General features: G+C 36.6%; 1 protein-coding gene across 13 annotated transcripts in view; it reads right to left on the bottom strand.

Annotated features, from left to right (window-relative positions):
- BLTP1 (bridge-like lipid transfer protein family member 1) overlaps window positions 1-15922 on the bottom strand; it is a 113431-nt gene that overhangs the window by 51039 nt on the left and 46470 nt on the right. For all 13 annotated transcript variants that reach the window (XM_086747535.1, XM_086747523.1, XM_086747525.1 and 10 more), the window contains 16 exons: window positions 15290-15409; window positions 13469-13746; window positions 12438-12688; window positions 11702-11960; window positions 10445-11288; window positions 9515-9585; window positions 8874-9047; window positions 8430-8550; window positions 7419-7565; window positions 6923-7050; window positions 6276-6478; window positions 4146-4343; window positions 3241-3452; window positions 2736-2887; window positions 2307-2457; window positions 1047-1199 (listed from right to left, as the gene is read on the bottom strand). In XM_086747535.1, coding sequence (XP_086603661.1) covers window positions 1047-1199; window positions 2307-2457; window positions 2736-2887; window positions 3241-3452; window positions 4146-4343; window positions 6276-6478; window positions 6923-7050; window positions 7419-7565; window positions 8430-8550; window positions 8874-9047; window positions 9515-9585; window positions 10445-11288; window positions 11702-11960; window positions 12438-12688; window positions 13469-13746; window positions 15290-15409 — 3462 coding nt within the window. The remainder of the gene's footprint in view (window positions 1-1046; window positions 1200-2306; window positions 2458-2735; window positions 2888-3240; window positions 3453-4145; window positions 4344-6275; window positions 6479-6922; window positions 7051-7418; window positions 7566-8429; window positions 8551-8873; window positions 9048-9514; window positions 9586-10444; window positions 11289-11701; window positions 11961-12437; window positions 12689-13468; window positions 13747-15289; window positions 15410-15922) is intronic.

Here is a 15922-nt window from a genome sequence, read left to right as displayed (position 1 = left end):
CAATACATTCATTGACATGTGCTGAGGATCTAGCTCAAGGGGCCAAAAATAAACAACAGGAAAAAGGCTTATTAAATATGAAACTGTAAGTATTTAAGTAATTATATGGACTAAAATTCACAACAGCACTAGATTTGACTGCAGCAACAGAACTGAAGTGAAGAAGATGAGGTTTTTTCCATTGTTGGTAAGCAGGATTTTAAAAATATAAATTTGAGGCAAAAAATAAGGATTGTTTTGATTACATCACTGAATTGTGCTAAAGAAAAAAAATAAAAGCTTCTTATTTTGACGACAAATCAAACAGTGCTATTTCTGCCACAAGTTGCGCTATTTCTGTTCACTGGGCTCTCAGCTGAATATGCTGAAAAATGTAATGTTTAAATCTGACAGCCGTGGAATTGGATTATGAAAATGACACAAAATCAGGAACAAACACTCCTCCTTATGCCCGATATGTTTGTTCAAATAATTATGTACCACCACAATCCAGACATTTACATTCTAAAGCCATCAAGAAAAAGATTAGATTCTTAAGCCTTGAAGTTTCTACAATTCTGGCTCTTTTCTTAAACTGTCTGCATTATCCAAGTATTTCGACAAGACATGAAAACTAGTTCTGAGGAGATAATTTGGAATAAGCTAATCAGTGCATGCACTCGCCTTATTAATTGAAATTTATTCCATTTTAAAACTGCGGATGCAAATTTGTACTACTTTGCTGTTATCTTTAAGGAAAATGAAATCTGATAAAAAGACCATTAACAATTTCAAATATATGCCTTTTTGGTTTATGATTTCTCATGTATTTACTAATAAAATAGCTTGATAAAAGTTATGCATATAAACCGTCCACAACAAAACCAGCAGATCTGAAAGCAAATGAAATGAGAGAAGCCACATCTACTTGTCAATTTAAGGATAGTTTGGGTTCTATTTTCTTGTTTGGTAACTTTCCTTAAATTGTTACCTAATTTAAGACATCGGAAACTAAAACATTTGAAACTAACACACTGAGTTATTTTCATTTTTACAGGGTTACTCACCATGGTGGCATCCTCAATAATGGAGTAATTTGCTTGATGAAGGTAATGGTGCAATATATTACACAGTAAACAAGAAGGATTTTCTTGCAAGAAACGAGCCACTTTGGTGAGCCTGTTGTACTTGCTTCTCAGAGGAAAGTGCACACTTTTATTCTAGATTAAAAAGCAACAATTTTTCACATATGAACACACTTGCAAACAGAACACGCACATGAACTACAAGATTTCACCTACGATATCACAAACTTTTAACCACATTTTGAACTTGTGTAAGTAAGATTTGCCACATGTATACCTACCTTATTTTAAGTAGTGGTATGTGAAAAATCATACCTGATGCTTATTTATTTACATGAAATAATAAAACAGAAGAGTGGATTCAAATCACAAACTCTGTAAAGTTACCTCTGGACTAGCAGACAGCACAGCTAGCTGAGATTTTTAAAGAAACTGTTTATTCCTAGTTAAAGAAAAACCAGGCACTTTTATAATTTGGTTTAATGATATAAAGGTAAGAGAAGAAATAGGAAGCAAAGTAGCAAAAAGAGACTGCTGCAAAGGATAATTTTTTGAGTATAGCAGAGAAGTAGCCTGACACTAAGCTCGTCAATCTTACAATGCAAGACAGGATCTCAACAAGGGGCATCTCCTCAAAAGCTTCCCACTAGATGGTGCCAAGGAAACAAACAGCAGAAAACTGCCTACACACAAGGAAGCTCCTTAGCAAATCATGGTAATATCCAATTTGTCATAAAAGCTCTAACAGATCCTAGTTTTCAACAAAAAAAAATTGTCTATTTTGCCTTTCTTGCTAGAATGTTTCACCCTCATTATGCTTGTCCTTCCTTCCTCTAACAAGCAGGTCCAGTAAACACAATGATTCACTACATTGTAGGAGCACAGAAATGCACTTTTTCTCCCAAAAGGTACCCTGGATATTTCATAATTCAACACATTTTCATATCTCATAAAATATACCAGACACTACAGCCATATTTCTTACTCTTCCCTTTCAAAAAGCAGAATCTCCAGTTATGTTACCTGGAGATGCACTCCTGTAAGAAGCACAAGACTTCCCCACTATCAACAGCTGATTTTGTTTCCACTGAAAATTAGATAGTGTACAAAAAGCACAAATTCTGGAAGTAAAGGCTCATAAGAGGTGTTATAAGCTCGTCAGTGAAAATATGCAGTCCCAAAAAAATACATATTACACTGCTCTGTTCTGATATGCCTATTGATTTTATAAAGGTCATTTACCTCTAAAGCTTCTGTCATAATACAACCCATAACAGCACAGATTCGCAGGGTTCCTTCAGTTTCTAGTTTATTTAGTGACGATTTCACTTGATCAATGGGAACAAGCCAAGCACCAACTGCAGGCGTTGCGGTACTCAGAAGGTTCAGTTGCCTATTGAGAAAAATTAAAAAAAAATAGGTATTCAAGTTCAGCAACAGCAATTAATATGATTTTCCAATTCTATTATGAATGATGTTCAAATAGGTGGAATATGACAGAACAATGTTACATGAAGTAAGAGTTCCTGTGATATATGTAAAACCTAAAATTCTCACTTCCAGAGAAGCTTCAAAAATTATTGAAACTACATTCAGAATCTACCAAATAAAACTTCAGTTTAACAAAGCAGAATTATAATTTTCTTTCTTTTAAATGAGGTAAAACTATACCTTGAAAATACATGGGCTGGAGAGCGCACATTGGTAGGGGCTGCAAAACTAAACCAAATTTCCTTGATTGTTAACTTCATGCTGCAAGAGTCAGGGGGAGGAGGCATCAAGGGTATGTCTTTTTTCAGGTCATCAGATTCAACTCCTTCATCCTTAAAAAATGAAGCACACAGTCAAAAGTGAAATTGTTAGCCAAAGTGATCACACTGAAAGGCACTAACATGCAGTACTGTGCACTGCTCATAAGAAATAATTTCATATGAAAAAGAAAAATAAACTAATGCTGTCCACCAGCTCTCCCAAGACAATACCAAGAGACCTTGCAGAAAGCGGAGTTTAGTGTGCAAGTAGACAGTATGAATGCAGTTGGCACAACAAGACATCTTTTAAATTGTCATTTTTTTTATTACAAATGTTAACCACTTAAAAAAACCAACCAAACAAAAAAACCCAAAAAAAACCAAGCACCGCCCAAGACAATAACTTCTACATAGTATGAACATACCTGCTCGTCTGAAACTGAATTTCCGTTAATGTCTGAAGAGGGACTTATTCTGTCACAAGGAAGGTTATCATCAGACACATCAGTGTTATAACCACTACCAGTTGGAGAATCTGAGGAGTTATTTGACGCAAGCAATCCACCCCGCTCTGTATCTCTTGATTTACCCATGACTCCAAAGGTATTATACAGTACTGCTCCAGATTGCCTTCCTCCTATAAAAGCACACATACCAAGACTGTAAATGTTTGCTGTGCATAAACATTTGTAAGTTATGTCCCATAGAAAAGATCTGCACTTAAGAGGGGAAATACATATGATTTTGGTTAAACAAGATGCGTTAGCACCTTACGCAACAATTTATCATTAGAATTTTTATACAACAATTTAACAGCTAGCTGTAGAGCTAGCTTCTGATATTTTGTTCCAAGTAGCCAAAGAGTACTCACATGAAGACTGTTCTTAAACACTATTCCCTGAAAAGAATAACTTAGATGACAGAAAATACATATATACCTTTTTCTTTTATTTTTGAAGCTAGCTTTCCCCTCCCAAAGCAAAACGCTGGCCCTAAATGCAGATATTTACTGTGGGTATGATTGCAAGGTCAGAATTTAAGCAATCAGTGAAAGCATCAATTTCTACCATAACTTTAAGTTCAGAAACTGCTGAAACCAGTTTCTATGGAATTATTTAATATATAGTGTAAGTGGTATTGATTACTAAAAGTTCCCTTAGTGTATAATCTACTCTAAGATATAAATTTATATTTACAACAGATGCGTACTATTTAGTATCACCTATATTCAGCAATTTCTAATCAAATAATTGCTAAACTAGAAGACCTAACAACAGAATCGTTAGCAGTTTGATAAAACAAAATAATAAAAAGCCCATAGAAGCTTTACCTTTTATAGTTAAATTTTCAATTCCGCACTCAAACATTATCCAGCCCCACTTCTCTTGACTGGGACCAATTCGAGTTACATCTGGAACAGCTTGTTGATCTGTTTCATCCACAAAAGCAAACTCATCCAACTCTTCCAAAGTAAAAAGAACTTTTGATTTCCCAAAAGGAATAGCTGTTATTGCACATGTTCCAATATCTGTGAAAACAAACATATTTACCACTTTGTTACAAAATGAAAAAAAAACTTTGCATCTTCAAACAGCTCCCTGAAGTTTACAGTGTTTTGAGAGTGTTGTCCCTATAGTTTAGAGGCGTGGGGAAAAAAGAAAGAAAAAAAAAAAATTGAAGAATGAGCAAGAAAAAAAGAAGCATAGAAAGCGGAAGAAAAACCCTGCTCCTGATATGTTAATACAGGTGGGATAATTTTTAAGTTCGAGCTAAAAAAACAAGGACCAAGCAACACAAAGTTAAGGCTTCAAGATATTCCCAGTCCTAACACATCTGCCTTCCTTGTCTTTTTGTCGTAGTTCCAAAGTCACGTGTACAAACAAACTCTTTAGACTTTTATCTGAAACTGGCAATTGGCCTGAAATTACTTTACCAAAAAGCCCCATTCCGAATAAATATCTACGGTTTAATAGCAAGAATGACAGAGATACTGACAGTGGTCTTGGATAATATATTTTAGTAGAAATGCATTTGGTATCAACTATAGCATACTTGAAGGATATTGAGAAATAAAGTTCTAATTTTAATACAAAGACTCCTTCTTGGTTGGAAGTATATCTGTGTCTGTGTTTGGGAGGATGTAAAGCACCAAGTCTCACTGATTCCTAAGAAAATACAAGCATTTTTTTTAATTCATTACGATATTTGCTGTCTAAGATCTAGGAAGGTACTATGCCACCTTGATTTCTTTGATGCTAGACTGTAGCTTAAATATAAATCCTTTCTTCTGGTGACATTTCTGAAGGAACATTTAAAATAATTTTATCCCTATTCCTATTAACTCACACACAGAGCTAAATGTCAAATATCTGAGGAAAGGAACCACACTGAGTCAATTTATACCCCTTCCAATCCTCACTCTCTGCCCTCAGCCTATAACTGCAATCACTTTTGAAGTGCTCATGAAATGCTAAGATTCCTAGAAAGACATTTCTCAAACCTTTTAAATAGAAGATGATGAGTTTTCTTGGTCAGAATTAAAAAATTAGTTGGCCTTCTTGAATGCCTGCAGCATACCTAACACAAAACAGTACTGGTAAGACTCTGCTCATAACTAAATAAAAATTGGGTTAACCATTTTCATGTTCTCTTATTGCTTTTTTTTTTTCCTTTGTTCACTCATCTTTGCACAGCGGTGGGGTTTTTTTGTTTTATTTTTGTTCATTGTGTGGATTTGAATCATACTTTTTCACAGAGCACTTCCTCATATCCTAAAGATTCCTCTTCTTTATGGGACAGAGTAAACCACAGCACTAACTGGTAGAGATCCCATCAAAATGGAATCAGTTCTAACAAAAACTGCCTCTACTTCTGGTTAGCTTTTCCAGGATCAGGAGTTACAGCAGCTGAATTAAATTCATAGCCTCTTGAAGTAATTTCCTTAACACAAACAAGGAGGAAGACAAATGGGTAGATCTCATTTTCAGTTTTATAGTCACTATGGTTAAAAACCTACAGCTTGTCATGCTGCAATTGCCAATACAACAGGCACATTATACCTATCTTGAAATTGTTAGGAAGTAGTTAACAAAGCAAATAAGCATAATTCATTCCCCGCATCAGGTGAAAAGAGATCAAGTGGGAGGAAGGGAGCCTGAATTTTTTACCAGTGCATGTCAATATTTAGAATGCAAGCCATCTGCCAGGCAAACTGCGTAGAAGTTAGTCTTGATAGTTTTCACTCTGCCTACATTTAAATCTAGGCCTTTAGCAGAATAACAGAAAAGAACTCAGAGTAACTATCCTAAACTTTTTAGAGTATTTGCAAAATCTCCAGGTTCACGTGTTTCTTTATCTGTGTTGATAAAAAAGCCCCACCACCAAACTACAAGATCAAGGCCAACTATAACGACTTGCTTCCATTAAAACTGACATTTCCACAATTTCAAAAAAGGCTTACCTGTTGTATCAAGGCCTCTAAGCTGTCCATGAACACGATGGATGTTCAATTTAGCAGCAATTTCTTTTCCTTTTTCTGCTCCAGCATTGGATCTCAGTGAGCCAGAAGACTGGGGTTGCATTTTACTGGTCTGGATGTAACGCTCAAATGTGACAGAATTCCTCCCAGTTTCTGCATTGTTTGAAGTCTCCTCAACTATACCCCTTTGAATATAAAGGAGGACAAAAAAAACCACAGTTAAGTAAATCTCAGATAGACCTGTTTCATTTGATCATTTTTGTTTAAACTTTTAAGTGACCTTGGCACAGCAATGTTAAAAATAATTACTTGTAAGACAGAAGATACATACACTTTGGTAGAAAAACACTAAAAATTTTAGTTTTATCCTGCATAACATATAAGCAAAAAAGTATTAAAACTGAAGTTCCAAAATTATTTCAGAAGGGTTCCCCCACTTCTTAAAGCAACTGCAATTCTAATTAGATATTAGATGCTGATTCATAAAACACAGAAGACACATTTTATTGCTTAACTCAGTCATGACATACTCCCTCACATACTCTTCAGAACTGCACAAAATGGGCATCACTGTAAGTCTTTTGACTAACTTAATAAGAGCCACAAATAGAGATATGTATTATTCTTACCTATTCATACGAACTTGCGTAGCAATCCTATCAAAACACAAAGCTACTAATGAAACGTGAGTCACTGTTTTGCCAGAAGAAACCCCTGGGGATTCATCAACAGATGCTTGTAGTAAACACAGGTTCACCTATATGTAAAATTCCCCCAAAGAGTGAAGACATTTAGAAAAACAAGTTACATTAAGTATATATCACAAATTTCTCATACAATCTTGTCTTATACTTCTCAGTAAAATGAAAAAAAACCACAAAACATCACACCTAGAAGATGTAAAAACATTATTTAAAGCCATGTCCGTCAGTTATCCCTACAGTGGCTGTTATTTAACTTGCACACCTACCATAATAAAATTGAGCAGCTTCAAAATAGTCTATCATGTTCAAAAAATCAGTTACGTAGCACAAATACATAGCTTCACTTAAGCTTTGGGGGATTCAAAATAAGAATAATTTGTAAGGCACGTGTCTACTAATAAGCTAAACAAAAAGTTGTTACCTTTGGTACAGTAACGTTGGCCTGAAGACCTTTAATTGTCACATTATCTTGCTTAAGTGAGAGATTGGTCTGTGCTGGTCCCTGGTGCGTTGTTCCTGTAGTGGTAGTGTCTATTTTTGTTCCTCTAATATCCTGTTTTGAAGATAACTTGGAGGGAGGAAAAAAAAGTAATTTATTCTCGCTGAAACTCAGAGCTGCTAAACTAAAGAGGAACAGGATAGTTTATTAGCACTGAAGCAGCAAGAGATTCTGACTTCATTTAAAGCACAAAACTCTAATTTCTAGAACAAGGACTTACAGATAGGGTAGGTCTAGATCCATTAGGGCAGCAATGTTATTCTGCAATGAACTTTCTAACGACCAGATTTCAGCTGAAAGTTTGAGTTCTACATTTATAAGTTATATAGAACAACTTATTATGAAGTAAATAATTAGTGTCCATTACACTGTGAAGTCTAAGAAATCATAAAAAAATAGATGTGGTCATTAACTTGGACAGAAAGACCTCCTAATTCTGTAGAACTATCATACAATTCTTTTCAATCTAAATTAATTTTTTAAGATATCAGATGAACTGCAAAAAACCCATATGCACTTTCACAGTTTAGTTTGAACTTTCCTCTACCTCACATCTCCCTAACTACTGTAAAATAATAAATTATGTATTGCCAGTATGAATATAATACATAAGAATATAAGTTACAGTAATTTTTAAGAACAGAATGTATGATATCATGCAAATTACTGTAGCTACTGACTAGACCATACAAATTAGAAAAACTTAAATTCTGTAAGAGAGATTTCTGGTCACTGAAAGACAATACATAACATCTGATTACAGAAATGTACATACATTAGGCAGAAGAAAAAAATAAATATGTATTCCAAATTAATACAGCATTTAGCTACTATATCTCAGAACACTGAATTCAATTCAAACTTTTTCTATGTAAAATATAGAAAACAATAGGTTTTCACATCTTTGTGCATTTTTCTTGTTCACTTTCTTACATTTTCTGAGAAGCTTGTTTTGCTGTTCTGCACAGCATCTCGAAGAACTTTGCAGTGCAGATCATCAACGATGGCTCCCGGGTGTCGAGAGCTAGCACAATGTACCATTGCTTCTATGTACCTGTGAGAGGAAACAAGCCCACAGACCATTTAAACTTCCAGTTTCACATGACACACCATCAATAATGTTTAATTAACACTACAGAGAAAAAAAAAATTAAGCACAGACAGACATAAAGGGCACTTCGTATGTCAGCATAACATTCTTCTATCTTCTTCATGCGAAACGCAGAATTACGTTTACTGTGTACAAGGCCCTACTGTTCCATCAGCCACCTTATTTAATCCTTTTACCTAAACTTTTGCAAAACAAAACAGCTTTAATTTTAGAAAATTTTCAGCATAACAAGTCAACATTGCAGTAGTAAAAGTAAATTTAATTACCTATCCAGTGCTTCTGCTACAAGAGGAGTCAGAACTACATCTACAGTTCCTTTTACTTCTATTATTGCCGTTGTCCGTGTCTGGAAGACAGGGTGATCCAACGTCCATTCTTCCGTTATTGTTTCATCATCTGTATTTTCTGCAGACTTCTTTTCCAAAGGAGTATAAGGTGTACTAAACAAGTCAAATACATATTAATAATCTAAGTTTGTAAAGAAGTACAGAATTGTCCTGGTATCATTTTAATTCTTAATAAGGAGGTTACAATGACAGGTTTGCATAGCTTAGAAAGTACACAAATATAATTCCAGGGCAAGGCCCTTCCCTAGATTCAAGTTAGGCTTTTGGCAATGCAATGGACACTTGCCATAAGCAAAGCACCTCCCAAATTAATTTATATTAAGTTGCAATTCATAATCTGGAAAACATATGAGTGGAATCATTGAACACTTTCATGGTGTACTTTCTTTTTGACCAAACCTAAGCATTTTATAATAGAACACTCTTCTAAAATAGATCTGTACTGAAAACTACTGCTATGAATCAAATTTTGGAAGGGCTAGCAAGAGGCAAAATACTTAATAAGAGGAAAATCCTACTCTTAAAAATACGTGCTAATAATGTATGCATATTCAACTTACTTTGATGCTGATCCTGTAAGCTGCATGCCTCTGTCCAGTAATGAATTAGCTGTGAGACCCTGTTTAACAATCTAAGATAAAAGTACAAAGAAATGTATTATATTCCTTTTATATACGGAAAAAAAAACCCCCAAGGAATCTTCAAGTAAAGATTCCTCTTACATTTTTTTTTCTTAAAAGAATCCCTCACATGCAGATTCTCCAATGTAGTATACAGAAACTCCTAGGCTTGCTTTTTAAAATTACATTAGAGATTAGATTACAAAGTTTTTACAGAGATAAATAGTGACTAATCGCTTCAGAAAGAGACTCCAAATACTAATCTACGAAATGCTTGCATGAACACAAAGCTTTTGCTGCAAAGTGATAACAAATTAAAATCCAGAGCTCAGACACCTATTTTCTATTCCATTATTTCTCATACATTTCATTTCTGCCCCCTCCTTAAGCATGTATGCTCATATCACATACATGACGAGGAAAAAAAGATCCCAAACATTTACAAAACTAATTTGCTAAATCTATGAGTTTCAACTTTACTTTGAAGTAAAGCATGTACAGCATAGATTATACTTTATCAGTATTAAATGTACTGCTACTGAATTTCTGTGAAACATATTTATATGAGTTTTGTTTAAAATGTATCTTTCAGCTGCAGATCATTCAACAGGCAGCATTTTTAAGTACAATAATGACAACTCAGAACACACATTTTATCCACAGAATTCTAAGGCCCTATTTTCTTTTCCACAACCTCCCACCCAAGCAGCCCATGATCTGAAGTCAGAAGTCCAAGGTATTCCTTAACTAAAAGCCAAGAAGTTCCAAATTTCTCACAGCTTTAGCTACACAACAGGTGTACTAAGCAATTTAAACTTGTTTTGGATGCTTATTCCTTTCTCTACTCCTTTCTTCCTCCACCTTCCATACCTTAAAAGTTGGGACAGAAAGTTGCTCAAAAGATGATGAACTTTCTTCACTCGTCGGCGTGTCAAGGTCTAAAGGGCGATGTAATGAGGATTTTGAAGTTCTTTTGTTAGTTGGATGCTTTACCGACCAGTTGATCACCTGGAACTGTGTAAGATAATTCTGGTAACACGCCATTACAGGCTGCTGGGAAGTTATTTGCTCACTTTCCACAGTCTTCTCAGATTCCATCACATATATGTTCTCAGCATGCTCATCTTCTCCTCCCAGAGCAGAAACAAATGAAGCCTGTGAAGGATGAGTCTTAATTGGCAACGTTTTAACATCTTGACTAATTTCTCCATGGATTGTGCTTGTTAAGGGCCCTTCCACACTGTGATAAATAGACCCTCTACTATATTCAGTTTTCTGAGTTTGCTTTTTTCTCTTCTTCCTCCCTGGATAGGTTCCTGGACCTTCATCACTACTTATTGGCTCAAACTCTTCTGCTGCAGAAAAATAAGCTTCGCTATCAGCCATCGACATACTGGAATCCATGGAGCGATACTGGTGAAATGAGTTTGAATCTGCAGATGGAGTATACGGAAAAGAACCAAAGCTCCTCCTCTGCTTTGGGGAGTCCAAGACATTCTCATCACTGCGAGACACATCGCTGCTGAACTGCACGCCAACGGGAACTGGCTGCTTGTCTCCATAGAAGGCTGCTGTGAGGCTCTTGGTGCTCCCAAGCCGGGTGGAGCACACGGACGCTTGCCGTTTCAGTGGAGACCTCATGGGAGACTGACCAATGGGCCTCTCCTGGTTGCCAGGGGATGCAGGGCTGCCCTCTGCACCCTCAGCTGCAACACTGGAAACAAAAATTAAAGGTTCATTTGTTTATTTTATTATTAATGCTTCTCTTTTTACATTATAGCAGCTGTCAAATGCTTCAGTTGTTCCATGAGTTTCTGTTAGCATAGCAATCATTTTCACAATGCTGATTACATATTAAATTCTGCCATTTGTTAATCCACTTGTCTACATATAGAGGATAAAAACAAAATAGTGACAGCAAGCGCTGTTGTCTTACATGCTGGATTTTCTACCCAGATCTGGTATCCCCTATTAGGGATCCACATTTGCATTCAAGCTAAGAAATGCATCTCAGCAGTACCATTAGAAAATAACCCACACTTCATAAATTGCTAAATATAGGGGTTTTTCCTGTCATAACATATTAAAGAGTCAAATTATACCTCTACCTGGACAGAGGGTACTAACCTTCCATGACCATCTTCCCTTTTTGCACCAGACAAGAACTCCTTCTGTCCCAAGTGGTCCTCAGCAGTTGACGATGGGCTGTCCTTCTCACCTGCAAGCAAGGGGAGCGCAGCACTAGAACTGCTCGTTTCCTCCGAAGATGAAGAGGAGCTATGGGAGCGCAATGGCACTTGTAGGCTTAGGTGTTGTGCTTTTCTTTCTACTTCTATACCCATAGATCTGCAATCCCAGTCTTTTCGTTTTACACCGTTTACTTTACCTAGGATCAGAAAAAAAAAAAAAGAAAAAAAAAATTGAACATCTGGTAACACAACTGCAATGGTCTCTCTTCCCTGGCCACCGAAATAAAAACTGTTATCAAAGAAAAATCCTAGTTTTGAAATGCATACACATACTAGCATGTTGTGCTAATAAAAATGAGTGAAGTCATAGTAGCAAAACATCAAATTGTCTTGGTAGACTGCTCTCTATATAAAGAGAACACATGCAAGTACAAAACCTGCTTTTTTACTTAGAAAGGAGTTGCATGTTAATATAAAAATTCAGCATATGAAAGTTTGCTCACTACTATCAACTACTGTCTCAAAGGGCTCATGCCACTACAAAACCTCTTGCACAACAACGCGATAAGTACTACTCATTAACCACAATCAGAAAGACTATACATACTAATGTGCAGTTAAGAAATTACACCTTGGGCAAAACAGAGTAAAACTACAATACAATGCATTCTCACCATCTAAAATTTTAGGAATTTCCTTAGTAATTATCCATTCTCCTGGCTGCAGCAAAGACTGCCCATAAAACATATCAGATTCTGCACTTGTGCTTGAGAAAGCAGAGCTGCTTGAAGGTGTCAGTTCCTCAAGTTTGAAAAAGTCTAGTCCTGTTAGTGTGCCACCGAAGAATCGACAACCACCAAGACAGCCACACTTGTTCTTGCTTCTCTTATTCCTCAAATTATCATCAGGCCACAAAAACCACAATCTATACACAAAGGCAGAAAAATAGGAAACAAAATAAGAACATGACCACATCAGCTTTCGTACTTTTAAATTCAGTGAAAACAAGATTAAAAGATATCCTCCTCTCATATGTGAGCTCCTATTTCACCTGGCATGAAATAAGAAAATAAGCTTTGTATCTGAAACACAGATGTCAGACATAAGGACATAAAGGATTAGCTCCAGAGAGGAGCAAATCACAAATGTATATGCAGTGCTCAGGCACAGTCTGTGTCCACCTGCCACAATACACAGTAATAGTAGCAACCCTTTCTCTCCATATGGAAGCAAGCACTGCAAACACACTCCACACTCATGTACGTTGCTTATCTCGGAGGCAACTGTTCTTTGGGGAGGCACACAAGTCACAGTTACACCAGCCATCGTATTCACAGCTGCTCATCAGCTTGCTTGGGACTCTTTTAATGCCTGTTTTCAGTCCAGCCTGAGAACAAAGGACGAATTGGATTCCCTCCTTTCCCTGATTGCCATTTTGGGGGATAAGGGAAAGCAGAGGCAAAAGTAAGTTTTGCTAAAATCATACAATTTCTTAGAGTCCAAGCACATTCAAGCCACCAACCCCATAGCTAAGCATTCAACATACTTTAAAAAAAAAAAAAAAAAAAAAAAGAAATTGTAATCTATGTAAGCAAAAAACCCCAAAGCCCTCAAAGCAAAAAAGAAAGTTCCATCTTTAGATGAGTGTATTAACTGACACACCCCCAAATATTTAAACGCATCTTCCTTCTATCATATCTCTTACCTCTTGGTTCGGTTATCATGTATTTCTAAGAAATGTCTCTGCACTTCATGCTTAGAAGGATGATCTGCAGCCAGAGCAATGTCAGCAGTGATGAGCCCCAAGTTGACGGAGCCAGCTTCCAGCCAATAGGCCCTCCTTAATATGGGCTGGAGACCAGTTCTGCAATTGTTCACCTGCTCAACATACTGTCTCAGTTGAAAGTCTTGAATAGCAGCACTGACACCTTCTCCAACAGACTGGTTGTGGAGGTTGCAGTTTGCAACGCGTACAGCGCCCATCTGAAAACGTGATTTAAAACACGAACTCTGATTAGGCATGAGTGAAACTCATACTTCTTGTATTGATGTAACTCCAGTAGTTTTGTTGAACCAAACGGGAGGCTGCAACTCCTATGAAAAGCATGGTACTGGCAGGAGCCAACCCTCTCCAAACAGGAACCAGAAGTTCGTGCTTTCCCCCCATACTTAGCTGTGGAAATTGGTCACTGTACAACAAACCCACCTGCCCTCACCTTATCGATCCTCCCTGACACTGGTGTACACTAATAAAAGATGGTATAGCCCTGCCACACAGGCTTAGTCTTCAAACTTCAAAGAATCCAAAGACGTTGAACCAAGTTTCATGCTCAGCTTGAGTCCTCTCCAAAAAGTCACCGTGAATTATCTGAGATTTCAGATTGAGGTTTCCAACTTTTCACAGGGAAAAGAAGGAAAGTTGAAAAAGAACCCGGCCATGGACGAGCTACCCACAGGGTTAACATTAAATGATGACTTCTCATCTCTGTCACAGACTATAAATGAGCACTGGAAATCTTTTTTATTAAATTTGAAAGAAACACGTTCAGGATATAATTTTCCAGAGTGGTTCAGGTTATTAAGTTGCCTTTGAAAATACTGCCATTCATATTTATGCCTGCAAACACAGTTAATACTTATGATGGTGCTTTTTAATATTGGACTCAAAAGAATTTGGAGACACAAACGCTTTTTTGTTTACTGCCACAAGAAAAGATGTCATTTAAAAATGTCTAAAGTAATTACCATTTTCCTTCATTTAGATTCTTGCTCATAACGGGAAGCTGCCCCCAAAACCTGACACTTAAAGTCTACCTTTTAAAACTGAATTTATTAATGGACAGCACAACTACTAGTCACTTATACCAGCATTGCACTTTTCTCCTTTTTTGTCGTTACCATATCTCGGTTGTCTCTTAATTTATATCTTGCTGCACTGAGAAAATCATTCCAGTTTTCTCTTGTATGACAGGATAATGGAGAGAAAACCAGCTCTTGTTTGCACATCCTTTTTTGAACAGAGAATATACCATGTAGTATTCCAGATTCAGTCAGGCAGTGGCACTAACACTTCTCCCATCTCTACTAAAGATAGATCTTAATTCAAACAGCTGTATCGTATAAAACGATTGCAAGTTATCAAGCACTGACTTGTACACAATCCATATCAATGGTTTCCAGTTGCTGATTTATTAACTTACAGCACAAGTTCTTATTAGCTCTCGGGTTCAGACATGGAGATTTATATCGCCCAGTGTTTTCTTTAATTTTTCACACCAATCTTGCAACTTCCACTCTTATTTTGGCAGACAGCCACTCCTTACCGTTTTCCAAGATCATTAATGGCTACGCAGAAGCCAAACTGACCTACTCCAAGCCAATCTTTTATCAGTTCAAGTTTCACAAATTCTGTTTAGTCCGTTGCACGTAAGCAAGCAATGCATTCAGGCAGCTTTTCTATCAAAAAATACAAATAAGTCTATTGATAAATGAGTATTTTAATTGATGTTAAAGGAAACATTTTTACCTTTATATTGGTGGCACAGCCATGTTCTACCACATACAGATCTGCTCCATCCATGGCTAAGCGTGTCATAGTGTACTTTAAGTCATCAGATGTTGGACACGGCCCAGGGACACAATTCATCTGAAGAAAAAGAAAAAGAAAAGAAAAAATACTTGAATGTACATTAGGATTTTTAGTTTAATTTGTGCTTATCCTTTTATTTATATTCCGTTTAACAGTGGCCTAAAACTAGAGCAATAAGAAGTTACTTATTCTACACTGTCAACACGACCATGAGACGGGGTGTTTCTGTGCTAAGGTTCATTTTCACTACTCCACGTTTAATTCTTCTGTCCAGCAATGTCAGGGGACCCAAGTGGCTCTCCTGGCTTCCACCAGCAAAAGGCAAATCAAGTCTGCTAATAGAGAGCATCACAAAAACAGGAATAAAGCAAGGAGGACTAAAGAGTTGGGAGATGAAATCCAGGACTCATTCTCAATACATGGCAAGCCTCCTTCAGTCTTCAAGTGACCATGCACATGGATTCCAAGAGACAAGCACTAAAAGTAGGATCTACAGTGATATAATCATTAAGTAAGAGTCCCATGTTTAAAAAAGAAAAAAAAAATTTAAAAGTACTTGAAAAAATGGTC

The sequence above is a fragment of the Chlamydotis macqueenii genome, chromosome 4, assembly GCF_036417535.1.
Source record: "Chlamydotis macqueenii isolate bChlMac1 chromosome 4, bChlMac1.mat, whole genome shotgun sequence".
In the NCBI taxonomy this organism is placed as follows: domain Eukaryota; kingdom Metazoa; phylum Chordata; class Aves; order Otidiformes; family Otididae; genus Chlamydotis; species Chlamydotis macqueenii.
This window is presented reverse-complemented; position numbering and strand designations above follow the sequence as displayed.